The sequence below is a fragment of the Misgurnus anguillicaudatus genome, chromosome 21, assembly GCF_027580225.2.
Source record: "Misgurnus anguillicaudatus chromosome 21, ASM2758022v2, whole genome shotgun sequence".
NCBI classification, from domain to species: Eukaryota; Metazoa; Chordata; class Actinopteri; order Cypriniformes; family Cobitidae; genus Misgurnus; species Misgurnus anguillicaudatus.
This window is the reverse complement of record NC_073357.2, coordinates 38,031,096-38,048,137: the sequence shown is the minus strand read 5'-3', so window position 1 is coordinate 38,048,137 and position 17,042 is coordinate 38,031,096. Positions and strand designations below refer to the sequence as shown.

The window sequence follows — 17,042 nt, the reverse complement described above, 5'->3', positions numbered from 1 at the left end:
GAGCTGTTGGTTGCAATTTCGCAATCTCAACACTAGATGTAAAATGTACAAACACCACCTTTAACTTGAATTAACTAAATTCTGAAGATTACATTTTCTGAATGTTATTCATTCACATAATGATCAATATTTAAAGGAACAGTATGTGGGATTGTGGGCAGAACTGGTACTGCAATCACAAAACTTGTGGCTAAAACTGGTACTGCAATCACACAACTGGTGGTCAATACACAAAATGACAACATAAACATCAGTTGAGGGCTGCAACTCCACTTTTTAAATGACTATATCCTGGCCGGATCACTGTTGTCAGTATTTGAAATGAAAATGATTTCTTAATGTCTAGTGACATATCAGGGCCATTTTATGATTAATTGATATAAATTTCTTACATACTGTTCCTTGAACATTAAACTATTGATGTTTCTTTACATTTTCTATACTGTACATTGAGCTGAAATTCATTGCATTTCCCCTTTCTCTTTTGATTGAGAGAATATATTGTTCATGACTATCGGCTGTTTTTAAACTGTATTCCGGTAGTTATACAATTGCTTTTATCGATTATTGGCCATATATTACTGCATCTCTACACCTGGCCCTTTTGCAAAGAGTGGCATTCATGATGATGAGAATCTATCTCAAGTGAATCCATAGTCAGTGCTGGGCCAAAAAACCTTGCACTTTTTACTCACCCATTGACATTTAGTTTAAAACCTTTTGTTCAGAGCCGTAACCTAAACCCTAACCTTGATCTAAAATCTATACCTGGTTAAATGGTTACATTGACTCTTACAACCACAGCAGGGTCACAGCACTTAACCCAAGTGTTTCTTCTCCCTGCAGGTTATTTATGGAGCCTTAATCTTGCACTCCCAATGCAAGTCATTCATCATTCTGAAGTTGAGTTACAGAGAGAGATTTTGAATTTTGACTTGCATCTTAGTCAACAATACACTACACAGTGTCTTGAGTTTGTATTTAATCAAATCTTAATCTTCTACAAGCTTAACTTATATTTGACAAAAAACACTCCACTCTGAACAACAACATTTGCATGGACTATGTTTGAATTTAACCGACTCTCTATCAAACCCATCTCTTAATTACTGCATGCCACACTCCCAAAACATAATGCAACAGTCAATCGAAGACAGCTAACAATGTTATCAAAAAACACCCTTTAGGGTCACAAAATTCCACTTAAGAATATATTTATACACACAATTAAATTTTCAAACTCCTTTTTTCTGCCGTTTCAAGCGAAATGTGCTGCATGAATTTTAATACCTCTTGAATAATTTAAACACAATGCTCTCTTCTCCTGTGGGAACTTTAACTTTCCTTCTTTTCAGAGACTTGTTCCCATTTCTCTTTTTCCTACCTCCACATCTCCCTATTAATTCAACCATCCATGCAATAATTGATCTCCTGTTCGTCACAAACCATTTCCACATTCTGCTTTCAAAAGCGTTTATATTGGAATAAACAAATGTTGTTTAGTTGATATGGCACTCATACTCTCACTCAAAATACACACACAAATATACAAACGCAAGCAGCACTTGAGGTCTCGAGTCACACTGTTGTTCTAGTACGGTCGAATCCAATCTGATATCTTAATTAGTACCAATGAAGTGAGAATTGTCTATCAAAGAACAATCGATTTGTATATGGTGAATGTTAAAGGGGACATGTCATGAAATTTTTTTTCCATATTTAAGTGCTATAATTCAGGTCCCAGTGCTTCTATCAACCTAGAAAATGTGGAAAAAGAACAAACCAGCAACTTAGTTTTGGTAAACCATGTAAGCAACAGGCATGTAAAAATATAGGTCATTAAAATTTGGCTCCCCTTGTGATGTCAAAAGGGGATCTAATTATAATATTACCACACCTTAATATGCACTATCCAAGTATATCACTGCCATTTAGTGCAGAGAGAGAGAGAGAAAATCATTGGCAGCACAATTGAGTTTCAATTACAACAAACCTCAATTAAAGCAATCATGTTACGCAGCAAAGTCCTTGATTATTACACCAGAATGAGAGTATAGTTCATAAAATATCTGAATAGAAAATCACAACTTTTAATTTTCTGTCGGTCTTAGTACACGATGTAACTACAGAAGAGACAAGTTTTAAATAGGAAAAATATCCAAACTCTTTGGTTATTTTTTGTGCGATGCTAATGGTCTAATTAGATTCAGTGGATTGTGCTAAGCTATGCTAAAAGTGGTACCGCCAGACCTGGAGATCAGCTGAATGGATTTTAAAAAGTTAAAAATCAAATGTTTAACTCTAGGGGTTGCTGGAAAAGGAGCATAAAGTGGAGTGTCCCTTTAAGGGTTGCAGCTGTATAAAAAAGCTAAGCCTTACTAATGGGGCGTACACACCAAACACAAATTCAACAAAATGAGGAGATTACAGCGAAAAATTCACATGACAGGAAGTTAAATCCCACAATAAATCTACAGCAAGGAACGCAATGCTTCAGGTTTGGTGTGTACGCAGCATAATACCCTATACTGTAACCTAATAGTGACCTTATGTCCCTATGAGCCTCTGGGATTTCAGAAGTAACTTACAAACATCTTTACCTTGACAGTACAGACAGACAAACAAACTTGACAATTGTTCTCTAGCCACACGTCACAATCAATTCATCACAAGTGTTTTTCACATCGCAGGCTTTGCAAATTGCTACATTTTCTAGACAAATCGCTTTTCAGTGCCTGACTGCGCTCGGAAAGAAACATAATTGTGTTTAGATGTTGGAATAGTAAAACAAAGCAATACAGTTTATTTAGCATGTCATTCTGTTACAAACTAACTTCACAAGGTGCCTCGTGAGCTGCACCACAAATCCATCAATGAACACAGTAGTGTTTTAAAGGGACACTCCAGCCAAATATCAAAACTATCACATAATTTACTTACCTTCAAACAAACCGAGATACACCGTGTCCATCATCTTTCAGACAAGTACATTTGCAGTTTTATAATGGTAGAAAACAGGGAACAACTTCTGACTTAACAGGAAAAAGTGCTTTCAATCTTCACAGAGGTAATACATACGTCTTCAAGGGGTTAATAAAGGTCTTCTGCAGGTAATCAAACTTTATAATCTGTAATAAAAAGGCTAGTTATTATAGTTTATACATTTTGGAATATGGATTTTTTGCATCGATTACCAGCAAAAGACCTTTATTAACCTCTTGGAGCTGTGTGAATTACTTGAATGCTTCAAAGTCAAAAGTTGTTCCCTGATCCCTGTTCCTCCCATTATACGTTTGGAAAGGCAAGGACATTTACTAAAATATTTCCAAATGTGTTTGTCTGAAAGATAATGGACATTTGGGGATTTCGGATTTCTTAAGGGTGAATAAATAATAGGGTAATTTTGATATTTGGCTGGAATAACAATTTAAGGTGTTTAGGAAGTTATCAAAAAACAAAAACAATAATTTAAATACTATGTAATGAGTAGCATATAACATTCACAATTATTGTGGTTTTCTGGAATGCCCCTCTAAAATGTTTTATTAAAAATTCAATTAAAATGTTACTTTGAGTAAGACTTTCTAAAACTTCAGAACGACACTATACTGTAGTTCCAATAAATACAAACTAATTCCAAAGTAATGTAAAATATTTATAATTTATTTATTAAACAAAAAAATGTGTGACGATTTTAATTTTCAAATTAGCAAAAACAAAAAAAATCGAAAATCAAAATTCACATAAATTCCTACATTTTTATCCTACGTTCACATATAATTTTAAGAATTCCATATATTTTATATTCTAAATGTAAATAAATGTAAAAATTATAAAATGAAAGTGAGTACTTTCCTTTAAATGTTAAAGGTGACCAAGAATGGATTGAAATAATATGTTACATTGTTCTTTGATATCTAAATATAAGGTATGTGGCTTTTTTTAAGTGAAAAAATTATCCAGAGACGGTTTTACATGCCCATTTACAACCCTAGGATTTGCCCCCAGAATGAAATGGTCTGTTATTACCTTATTTGGAAGGGTCATGCGCTCTGATTGGCTGTTTCCCAAGGGGATTGCGTCACCGCGTCACCCCGTCACCATCAGACTTAATCGCAAGATTTTTATATGACTGGAGCTAACATCTTCACTCCTGTTTACATGCAGTTTTTTATTCACACAGCCCAATACAGAGCACAAATGATGACCTCGTATATACAGTGTACTGTTTTTAATTTACTAGAAATATTATGACAGTGCCTGTAAGGATTTGATATGCTGCTGTCGCATTATTTGAGCTGTATCTGGATGAAGGCAAACTGCTGTCAGCGTGTCTTCTTGATCGAGTTCAGGGAAAACTTCTTAATTTCAAGTTTGAATTCGAGCTTAAGGTGAGTGACACATGAAACCACAGGCAGGAATAATTATAAATATCCGTGTAAATAGGTTTTCATACAATCTATGCCATTTAGTTTGGTGGTAAACGATAGCTAAGGTTAACTTTACATTTTTTTGTTTAAATTTAAACCGAAATCAACAGTAATAAAATCTACTTACGGTTTGTGGTAGGGGTTGTAATGGTTATGTTGGCCACTTTTTCAGTATCAAACGCTAAGCAAAGCCTGCTTTATTTTGTCCCAGGTTTGAAAAACTTTCCGTGGTGAAATGGCCAGAGAAACTAACGACTGTAGATTGAATAGCTTTGGTATCCGGTTGTGCCTGGAACATAAGATTTATATCTATGTTCTGCCATTTTCCTCCATGCTTGTTTCTTCTCAATATCTGCAAAACCTCTGATGATTCTGCTGTTTACGTCCGGCTGGCCTAGAGTATGGGCGGGTATATAGAAATGTTGGGGGCGTACATCTCGACTGTTAGGTCACTGTCTGTGTTATGTTGAGATTGGCCTGTTTTTCTGTGGACTTTTGAATGCACAAGATTTACATAAGAATGAGGAAACATTAATGTTTGAGGCTCACGATATGTCATTACCATATACAGAGCTCTAATAATTCATCTATGACGAGGTAAATACAGTTTAACATTCTTAGTCACCTTTAAAATAGTATTGTCACTGAATGGTAACCCTTGAAAAGATGCAGTCATATAAAGTAAAATATACATGACTCTCACAGCCATTCATATCCTAAAACTGTTTCACAAACACTTTTCTCTGCAGGCCATGAAGCTCTTTTATTTTCTTAAAAGACCACACACACCATCTCATGCAATCTATCACATCACTTCAGCCTGAAGGAGCACAGGAGAGAGCAAGAGACCCAAAAATAACCTTAAAGAGCACAACTGCAAAAGCTCTCTCTGAACTCTGTGTTCACTCAATGATTATGTATAAGACTTTAATTTCCAATGCATAAAGACTTAAACTCCCATCAGATTTTCGCAGAGAAACCAATTTGATCCGTTTTGAAATTATTACAAAAATAAAAGAAGTGATTACTTCCATCTGGTCTTAGGCGCGCGCGCGCGCACACACACACACACACACACACACACACACACACACACACACACACACACACACATAAAAATTTAGAAGCAAAACAGCCTGTAGCTTTACACACATCATGTCAGAGCCTTAAAGACTCAAGCCAGCCAATCCCCCATGTTTCTGCTGTTACTATAGCGACAACTTGCATCAGGATGAAATGAAGAAAGCATGTCAACTTTCCTGTGTGTACAGAGCAAAGCACACAAGCAAAAATACATTAAACCACACCACTAAATCAACAGACATGCGCTTAGACGCTGGCTGACCAGAAGTAATCTAATCTAAGGTTCGCTTAAAATAACCAATATGTATGTATACAAAAAAATCCTTAATTCTCATACCAAAATGTATGAACAATTCAATAAATCAAAACAAAGCTAAAATACTGTATAAAAAAATAAACATGTTTAGTGTGTGAGCAAAAGTCTAAATGAATTAATGAATCTTCTCCTCCCAAAGTAGATTCACTGAATATCACTGGGACGAGAGTGTTCATAAATATATTTTTTTAAATTAAAATAGTTTACCATTATAGTGTAATCATAATTTATAGTTACTGATCAAATAGGACAAAAAGTCAAAGTGTTGATGAAGAAGGACATCTGCAGTACTTCATCATAAGTGATTACATAATCCATCAATCTATATACAGTATCATCAAGGAGTGTGTATTAGTACATGTTAACAATATGCAAAAGGTACAAACCCCAAAGTAAACGATGACGCAAGTTACTGTCTCCAACGTAAATCTCTTTTCTTGTACTAGAACAAACATACAAATTGTAGGCAACAGTTTACTTCTGGGATTGGTGATGTAGAGAAGACCGACATTATCATAATTTTTCCCGCTTTGACTTATGTGACTTTGACTTGAAGGAGCGTCACATTTCCGGCTGACGTCAGAGGTATTAGACCAATCACAACGTACAGATTAGCTGGCCAATTAGGGACGGTTTTGTACAAAATCCATGCATTTCAGAAAGACAGGCAAAAATTTACGGTATGTGGAAAATTGTGTTTTTTACCCATAAACCATGCAAACACATTGTATTATACCAAATAAAAAATAAAGTTGTTGTTTAGCAATGAAATAGATTCTCTTTCATATACAAACAAGTACATATGACATACGTTCAAGTGTGTGTGCTTGTCTACAGCAGTCAAGAACAGCTTATGACAGTAAGTTCAGATTGTTTGAAGGGCGCTGTTCTTACTTGGGGCAGGAATCATGCCAGAACACTTCAGACTAGCACACACAGTACCTTGTCCTCTATGCCTATACATATACCCTCAGAACAGTCTGAATACTGCATTTGTAGAAACGGTCGCTTTCCTGTGTTGTTGCTCAACTATTATTTTGTCATTTTGTCTTTTGTGTTTTACTTGATCTCACTTTCATGGTCTCTTTTCCTTTACCACCCTCTGTGAGGTAATGATTAGTGATTTTCTGGATGTATTTACTCTGTGTGAGTCTAGCATCTGTTCTGTCTAATTAGCCACCATGAGACGGAGAAGCGAGAGAGAAATAGACAGAGAGAAAGAGAAAGAAAGAGAGGGGATAGAGGAAAGAAAAAAGAGTGACAGACAATCATATGAGTCATCATAAAGTTTAGGCTATGTGGTTTGTCCCTTTATTGTCATTATCACCCCCCTCCGTACTCTGAACAGGATGTTGTTAGAAAAGCCTGTTAGCCATTTTTCTTTGCAACAGGTTTAAGGGATTGTGCCCACTCATTGAAAATGAATTGTGCCTGTGCTAAGGGAAACATTTTCCCAGCAGCTCCCTGAGCTACAGTTTCCTCCTGCTGCCCTCTCTTCATTTCTGCTGCTATCGGTCTGCTTTTAATGAAAGCATCACATGGTTGAAGGCAAAACTAAGGGTAAATTGAATAGTAATGTTATAATAATAGACATACAACAGGAGTCAAAGCTAATAAAATCAGTTGCAAAATAAATTGCGACCAAATAGGTCCCCTTTGCTTTTCTCATGTATGTTCAATCACGGTAATATAACACCAGAACAGCACTCAGATGTTTTTTCTGGGATACAGGAGAACAAGCAATTTGAGACATAGTAAAACAATGTAACTAACAAATTGGGTTGTGTGATTGATGCCAATAAATCTCACAGTGTAAGACCCATTTTAATAATAACATACTAATCAAAAAAATGAAGACTGACATGTTCCTCTTCAATGTCTTTTCCCTATTCTGAAATAAAATCTTTCATTTTACTTGTTTTGCAAAGGAACCACCAGCCTGCACATAAGAAAATAACCTAATCTTTGCAGAGAGCCAATATCACAGTTCACTGGGCTGCATGGTGACTTAAAAACCAATAAGGAAAACACAAACAACTGCAGCGCATTGCAGACAGGGAAGAAATTTGTTTTGATTTGGTGAAGAAATTTTACTATTTTAGAACACAAATGTCATGTTTTTTTAAACAGCACCTATTTCATTGCTACAAAAACAACTGTATTTGATTTAATTCAATGTGTTCGCATGGTTTATGGTTCAAAAACACATTATTTTACACACTGTACATTGTTGTTGCTCCAGATAACCCTGCCTTCCTGAAACGCTCTGATTTGTTACAAAGCTCATCGATCTAATAAGCACTGTGTCCCCAATTGGCCAGCTTACCAGCACGTTGTGATTGGCCTGAATATCTCTGACGTCAGCCGGAAATGTGACGCTGCTTACTTTGCCAGCGCAGCTTGAGCAGGACTTGACAGATTGGTTAGGTAAGGTTTACTAAAACATTAAAACCACGTCTGCATTTGTGATCGTAGATACAAAAAAAGTGCTACTCTGCACAAAATTTGTGTTTGAATCGCGATTTGGTCAGTAGTAAATTCTTTAAATATGAAAACATAGACTACTTACAGAAGCGGGCGGAATTATAATAATGACCATAGTGTCCCACAGGCCCAGGAAGTAAACTGTTGCCTACAATCCGTATGTTTGTTGTAGTCCAAGAAAAGAGATTTACGTTGGAAACGCGTCATCATTTACTTTGGGATTTGTAAATTTTGCATATCATTAACATGTATTAATAGACACTAAATGGCTCGTTATAGTTGTGCGTAGGTCCTACGACGTAGCTCGCGACGGCGTAGGTTCCACGTCGGTTTTCATTTATACTTTTGCGTCGACGTGCAAACACACGCGCGTGTAACCACAGTAGCAGCACGACCATCTACAAAGAAGCAGTTTGGCAAATTAACCCACAAACGAAGAAGTAACAGCAACTTGTTGTGTATGATTTTGAGAAGACCAGCAATGATGGAAGTAAATAAACAGCGACTTTTGAGTCGACTTTTGCAGTCACTGCTCAACTTGGTCCATCTTTGTTTTCACAAAAATACCTATGACGCCGTTTTTTTACCTGGCGGGATGGGTTCTGGTCGATCAATCACAGCGCTTGCGGTCCGCGTAGAACTAACGTTAAAAATTTGAGAGGTGCACGTCAGGCTACGCAGAGCTACACACAGGCTATGGATAACCTACGCCGTAGCTACAACGTAGATCTTACGCACGACTATAAATCGGGCTTTACACACCAAAGGAAATGTAAAATCTTGAATCGGATAATACTTGCTCTTCAAGACTGCTACATTACATGCTCACAGTCACAGTACAAGTGGAGCCTAATTTAATTTGATTAATAACAATGGGAACAAACTAGTTTTGTCACGACATTCCCGGCCATTTTAAACGCTGTGTCAGATTAATGCATTTATAATTAATTAATTAATAATTAATTCTGATTGGCCAGTCCCGTGATATTCCAAGGTATGTCATTCTGTTATACCACCTGTAACTAATAACAGCGTTGCAAATCAACTGTGACAGGTACAGTTTAATATTACACCAAAATTCATGTTCTTTTTAATAATATATATGACATTATATTCACAAATGATTAAATCAAATGGTGTGTTCGTGAAATTTAAACATCTCTTCTTATTTTTAACGAATTTTCTTTCGATTTTAAGATGTGCTAATAAAATATTTAATCAATATTTAATGTTCCTTGTTTTACTTATGAGGTAAATAGCTATGTAATAAGTGGGATAATGTACAGGCAGCAGGTTGTTATCACAAAATAAGCCCCTTCAGTGTGATACAAGACACATGATCACAGTCGGGGCTTATTTCTGCAAAAACAACCTGCTGCCTATACATTATTCCTTACATAACATGTCTCGATCACCACACTCTTACATATGCACTTTGTGTGTCACATAGTACTGCTGTTAACAGCAGTAGAAATAAATGGATAGCAGATCTCACTTAAGGGAAATATAACAATTAAAGAATATCACAAATATAGACTGACACTATCATTTAGTGGCATCCAATCACACAGCACTCCATCCAGACAGACACAGACAGGATCATAGTTGAAGGGGGAAACATTTGAAATGTTAATTATACCCTGCCGCATGTGGGGGGCTTTTGAGTGTCTGGATTGATTTTTTATGGGAAATGCCAGACAAACAAGGTCATTTAATTAGGCTGTATGTATGTCAGCATTATATGTCTAAGTCTCTTCTTTGTCTCTTGAATCTTTAATAAGTGTGTTAAGGGAAACCAATCAATACTAAAACTAATTCCTGCCCCTCATCAAGCTCTCCATATAATTCAAACATACAGTACCTCAAGGTGGCGTTTCAGCATATTACTAACTAGGGATGCTCCGATCGATCGGCCGCCGATCGGTATCGGCCGATAATGGCATTAAATGACTCGATCGGTGCTCGCTAAATCTGCCGATCTCATAAACCGATCTTTCTGTTTACTTTTGTCATCAAAAGGATCCTGAATGCGGCTGCAATTAAAGAAATTTTTTTACGTAGCGTGAGCATTTTTACAACCTGTTGCTCATGTGCAGCGTGCAGATTTGTATGTCTCTCTTTGCCTTTACAGAGACATGCGTATTTTCTATGAGGACATGCTCCGTTAAACAGCGCGAGGCGTCTTCACATCCCCATCAAACAGCGTATACAACACATATCTATCACGGACAATTGCATCCTCATGCCAAAAGTTTCTTATTCGCATGCGTCTTAAAGTTTTGAGCGTTTAAACTTTTATTTTCCTCACAGCTGCTTGTCTGCGTTCAGCCGCCGCCCACACACACAGCAGCCTGTCATCAGTGCACGTGAACAGAGCGATCTCTCTCTCACGTCTTAAAGCTGCAGTAACCTAATTCATCTCTCAATAAAATCACTCTCTGCTCTTGACTAAAGAATTTTTATACTTCATACGAATGCGTGTATATTTAATCAGGGTTTATACAGAAATCCTTGAGTTAAATTTACTACTTTTTACTACCTTTTTTACTACCTTCAGAAATTTTTTTAAAACCATCACGACACTGAATTGCAAGTGTTAATCAGCGACCTTTCTATTATTTACACAGATTTTGACATATATAACATACAAAAAAAAATTAAAGTGAAAAAAATTCTTTTGACTGAAATATTTTTCAGGCCAAGTCATATTCCTTTACCTAACACTTTATGAAGGCGAGACCAATAGCATTTTAAGGGGAGATTTTAATAAATTCCATATTGAAGTCTCATGTGGCATATAGCTAGCTGTAGTTTGCAGGGCATTTCAGATTAAGGCGAAACAGCTAAATAACTCACTATACTGTATAAAAAGAAAACATGAATATCACCACCTTTAATGAATCTTTTATTATTTATTTATTAATTGTAAATGTATTTATTTTAGCATTTACTAATAATTTTTTAATCAAAGTTGAAACTGTTAACATTAGTGAATGCACCATGAACCACCGTCAATTACTGTAATGACATAAACAAGAATTAATTAATGATTATATACTGTATATTTTTCATTGTTTGTTTATGTTATATAATGCATTTACTAATGTGAACAAATACAACTTTTTCATATCATATTATTCAGTACACATAAACAAATAATCCAGGGTCTGTTCTGTTCACACAACAGCCTACAGTCACAGCTCTAATACAGTAACGTTATGTATGAATATAAACCCTGAACGAGTAACTCGAGTCAAACTCGTGTAGAATTCGCACAGGATGTCTGTAACCATAGTGACAGTTGTTAATTGAATGACTGTACTTCATCAACAAATTATTATGTTACAATAGAGGCAGCGCTGATGTGCTAGTTTGTGCGCAATGTTTCTGCTGTTTACTTTCTCTTAAGACCTAAATGGTCGTGTTTATATGAGGATATTTGCAAAGACGGGATTTTTGAGGCATATGTGTTATTTAAGGCCAATAAAGCGCCAAAAATACGTACAACACAAGCTCAATGAGAAACGAATGCGCGGCTAGCGTGCTCCTCTGACACAGAAACAGCGGACGCACTGTTGTTTGTGTTTGAATGTCTTAAAATCACTTGTTTTTAAACTGCTGTGCTTAAATATATGTACAAATGTTACGTTTTTGTGACCACACTCAAATGCAACTGCAAGAACCGACAGGTGGATGACATCAAAGTCGCGCGAGAGCATTTCGGAAGCAGTCTCCTCTTATGATTCCTCGTCAATCGCTCTCAAGGGATTTGGATGTCATCTGCCTTTTGGTTGTTGTGGCGCCACATGAAGTTTACCCACGAGTTAAACAAACCCGTTGTACCAGCCACTGGCTATATCAGCATAGCATTAAAAAGCGTGCCGCGGATGATCAGTAACGTGAGAAATCATTTACCCCCAAAATACAGGACCCCTTACGTTAGTCATACTGTGCAAAGACACGCAATTACCTGTTTGGTTTTCTTAGCCCACGAACTGAAAGGCTTGGCAATCTTCATCATTTCGCTAAGCCTTTTACACCTTTATCGATCTTCAAAACATCGGAGCCTTCCTGCATTATAAGTTTGACCATGCTAGCTGAAATAAACTTTTTTCCTCAGCTTCACGTGATACAGTCAGAAAACCCGCAGTGGATCCGGTCCGTAGTGATTACAGAACGCTTACTGCGGAGAGAGGAACGTGATTTGGCTCCACTCCAGGCTTTGATCACACCCCAGAGACGAAAGATCTTTGATTATTTGCCCAGATATGCGGGTGATTTGAACTAATTTCCAGGAATCATAACATTACAAAAGGGAATCGAAAATTTACTACCTCGTCAGATGACGCTTACTACTTTTTACTACTTTTTACTGGCCTTAATTTGGCATAATTTAATTTACTACCTTTTACTACCTTTTACAACCCCGCGGAAACCCTGTTAATTAATACAGTAAAGTCTGTGAAGTGTTTTATTTTCAGTACTTTTAGGAGACATAAGCCTTTTTAAAGCCATATTAAATTTCTCTTTGTAGAATAAATATTTGTTGTGCTTATTTATTTGAGTCTCTATTAAAACAATAATATACCTAATTACTGCAAGTAATATAACAAAGGCAACATCCGTGGTATTATTTTATTTAGAAAGATTGTAACAGTTACAGTCATCAAAGAGCTTGCATATCAGCTTTAAAAAAATCGGTATCGGCCGATCACGAAGATTACAAATCGGTGATCGGTATCGGCTGCAAAAATCCTGATCGGAGCATCTCTATTACTAACCCTTTCCACTAAAATTGTGCTGCTGAATGACCTGCAAACCTGACTCAGAACATCATGACTGAAACTACTTTGTAAAGCAACATAAGAACAGATATTTATACTGAACATCATCCATTTGCAGTACAAATAGCATTAGGGTGATTCTCACGAAATCCAGACAGAAGGTGTCCAGCATCAGATTTTTTTAAAAAGCCCTTGAAGTAGGGATGGGCGATATGGCCTAAAATCCATATGACGATATGCATTGCTGCCTCTGCGGTAGCGATATGTATTGCGATATGTTGATCTTAATAGACTCGTTTCAGAAAAGGTTATATAGACCCTTAGGAAAGCCAAACTGCTAAATAAACCGTAATGGCCCTGGTAATTTCAATCCATCGCGGGCTCTTCTACTAGAAAATGACAACAGTATCAGAAGCATACAAAACAGCACTACACACACACACACACCGTGGATCAGCTCCTGCGTGAAGGCAACAATGCACATCCTGGTGAATTTTGGAAGTTAGACGACTCAGCTGCAGCGGCCTGACATAAGATTTATAAAAACACATTTGAAAAGAATGGCGCAACAACTCAAAAAGACTTGTGTGTTTCACAATTTAAAACCATAATGCCAATTCCGCGCGTGGAGCAGCAGTTAACTTATGTGCGATCTACCGGCATTGCCTTTGCGATCGACTGATCAATCGCGATTGAGTATATTTTCTTGCTGCTTGTTGGACAGCTTAAATCCAAGTCTTTTCACAAGCTCCTCTGTTTCGCTGACGCTTTCAGCCATGTATATTTAAAATGATATTACATTACTCATGTTTCGGTAATGAGAACTAAAAAGTTGTCTAGGTACTATGACAAACAAAATTTCAACTTTTATCTGGAGAGAAAAAATATGAACTGCTTACCTGGTAGCCATCTTGTGTGTCACAGTCAATTATGTCCCTTCCAAAAAATTTTTTTTAAATGTTAGTTCCTTGAGGGCTTAAACAATGATTGAAAATTGTTGTGGAGGATGAGGAAATTTTTCTTGGACACATTTATATTCCTTATTATAGTCTCTACATTTACCAATGATCACCAAATACCACATGTTTCTTTACTGTAAATTTTTATAGTATAACAAGCACTGAAGCTTTTTATTTTTTAGATTTTTTAATTATAAATATTTCTATGTCAAAGAACCCAAATCCAGTCATGGACACATTGGGGTAATGAAAATTTTCCCCTTAAATGTGGAAAAAACAACAAAATTGGTTTGTATGATGTCATTTGAAGTCATGTGCAAAATAGTACGTGAAGAGATGTTTGTAACTGTATACTTCTTATTTTGATAGCATTTACTTTGCATTTCCTTTTTTTAATCAAAATATTTCATGACACCTCATAACTTTAATTTCGCGAGAGTCACCCTTTGTTTACAAAAGGATTCATTTAGCTTAAGGGCTGATTTTTTATAAAATATGTATAATAAAGTGATGATCATGTCCCTAAACTGATGTTAGTGGTTCCTGATTCAACAGCAGTGCAGGGTAGCAAGTCTCACAAAATGGTTCTAGACTGGGCACCAGCAATGGAAAATGTCCATATGTGTGAGCAAGTGTGTACAAACCCTCTAATTTCTATCTAGTGTTTAAAGTTCAGAAAGAGGACACCCTTTAAGTCAGACAAATATACTTTACGGGCAATATTTTAATCACATGCCTTACCTTAACTTTTTCCTGAAGTTTACCAAGGCGGACTGTGCTTTCTATGATGCGTGTAAGAACGCCCTGTTTGTCTTTCTCTAGTGACGAAGCCTAAGAATGGAGAGAGGGAACAGGATGGGTTACACAGCTAGAGAGAGGGACAAAAAGAAAGAGACAGAATATAAGAAGGGACATAGAGGATATTCATGACTGAAGAGGTTGCAGGGATAGGAGCAAGGAAAGAGAGAGAGGCTTCAATTACAGTACTTCAATAAATATGGAAAGTAACATTGCAAGGCAAAAGCAGAAAGTAAATGTTTAAAAGTTTCCCTCTTACGAACGCATCTCTAAGAGGCAGTGAAACTCTGTCTCTGTGTGAAAGAAGGCGAGTTTAAAATTTTCATAATCCTTGCGCTTAAGGCTCTACTTAAAACACAAAAGTTCCTGTGGAGATGATTTAATGCAGGGAGAATACTGCATGATGTGTTTGGTAAAAAGACACTTCTTATGTCAAATAAACTGCCAACTGTGCACAATTCAAGATTCATGTGTGTATATGAGATCTGGGATAATTCAGATAACAGTAACCAGGGTCTATGTTACAGTTTGAATTATATTAACCCATTATCCAACATAAACTTTTAAATGTTTTATCTATCATCTTCTAAACTGCTTATCCTGTGTATGGTCTCATGCAGGCTTGAGCATCTCCAAGCTCATCTTTGGCCATGGGGAGAAAAGCACCCTAGACTGGATACCAGTCCATCAAATGTTTTTTTTTTTTTTTGGACTAGAAAAATAATGATTTCAATCAAACACAACTTGACCAGACAGTTGGTCACGTGTAGGAATAGTGGTTCTGGATAAGGCTGAACCAACCAAGTACTGTACTGATGATAAAGACTCTATAACCCTCAAATGTGTCATCTATCTTAAAAGCTCATCCAACCTTTTCCATCACCTAAGATGTAAAGACTAAAAGAAATTACGTATGAATGAGGTGCAGAGAATCGACTATAAAAAGTGGATAGAAGATGTAAAAGCTGACAAGAGCCAAAGCGACCCATAGAGATGTGAAAGGATAGCAGTTTGCTATAATAGGCATGTGTGAGTTTCTGTAGAAGTACAGTACCATGTGCATGAGCTGGTCTCTTTCATTTGTGGTTTTCTCTGCAAGTGTAATAATGTTAGCCAGGTACTGATGAGCGATGAGCTCTTTCTCTAAGGAGTTGTCAACTTGTTGCTTCAGGATATTTATACGTTTCTGAGCCTTCCTAAAGATAGAGAAAGAGAGAGATAAATCTAAGCAATTCTGTATTTTAAATAATACCATACAAGGTGCCCATTTTATACATTTATACATTTTTTAGAATATGGACATACAATCCAAACCAAACTCAACCGCTATCCAAACCATACCGCACCTTGGTGCATTAGACCCCCAAAACCTGGCTCAGTTGACTAGTGTGATTGCTTGCAGAGGTGGGCTCGACTGCGGTTTATTTGGGCTCAGGTGCAGAACACGCAGTGTGATCGCAAATCGAGTCAGAGTACGGTTCAAAAGGAGAGATGTCAATTGCATGGCCTTCATCTGCCTTTGTTAAAACCTTCTGATGCGTGCAGTGAATGTCTGAGCTGCACACGCAACAGATCAACTTTACAGATCAACATTACAATAGCTTCCAGTGTTAAGAGGGCACTTTACTTCCGGTTTTCCTCAAAACAATCACATTCTAATGCGAAAGCGCGCCCGGGCTAGGATCGCTCAAAGTACAGTGTGAGTGCACACTTCAGGGGGAATAGGGGGGGACAATTGCGCTGGGGCATGGTTTGGTTGGTTAGCCCTCATATGAGTGTGCACTTAAATGTGCTGATCACATCTACTCTCCCCTTTAAAAGCCAATATCATTTCATCAGACTTAATAACCAACTGATGTTGGTCATTTGCTTGATTTAGAGTATGTTTCTCATCTCTCCTCTAACACTGCTGCTGCTATTACACTTCCTGTCTGTTCTCCTTCTGTTTCTGCAGCTTCTGAGCCAAAATAATCTCTGCTTCTATGGCCTATTACTCAACCTAGTCTTTCTCCAACCAAGAAATGTGTTATCACAGTCATGCACATCTATAATATAATCAAATAGCAATGCAAAAATATCTTTCACACTTTTTCTTCATCAAACTTGACAATGCCCAACAAAGGCTCACCATTGCATCTCACTGCAATGGCTAATGTTATACGGCAGAGTTTTAATAAATATTAATGTT

General features: G+C 36.9%; 1 protein-coding gene across 3 annotated transcripts in view; it reads right to left on the bottom strand.

Annotated features, from left to right (window-relative positions):
• The window catches only part of cep89 (centrosomal protein 89), a 72,145-nt gene that overhangs the window by 33,533 nt on the left and 21,570 nt on the right, over positions 1–17,042 (bottom strand). For all 3 annotated transcript variants that reach the window (XM_055206071.2, XM_055206084.2, XM_055206078.2), the window contains 2 exons: positions 15,909–16,050; positions 14,798–14,887 (listed from right to left, as the gene is read on the bottom strand). In XM_055206071.2, the coding sequence (XP_055062046.2) occupies positions 14,798–14,887; positions 15,909–16,050 (232 nt within the window). The remainder of the gene's footprint in view (positions 1–14,797; positions 14,888–15,908; positions 16,051–17,042) is intronic.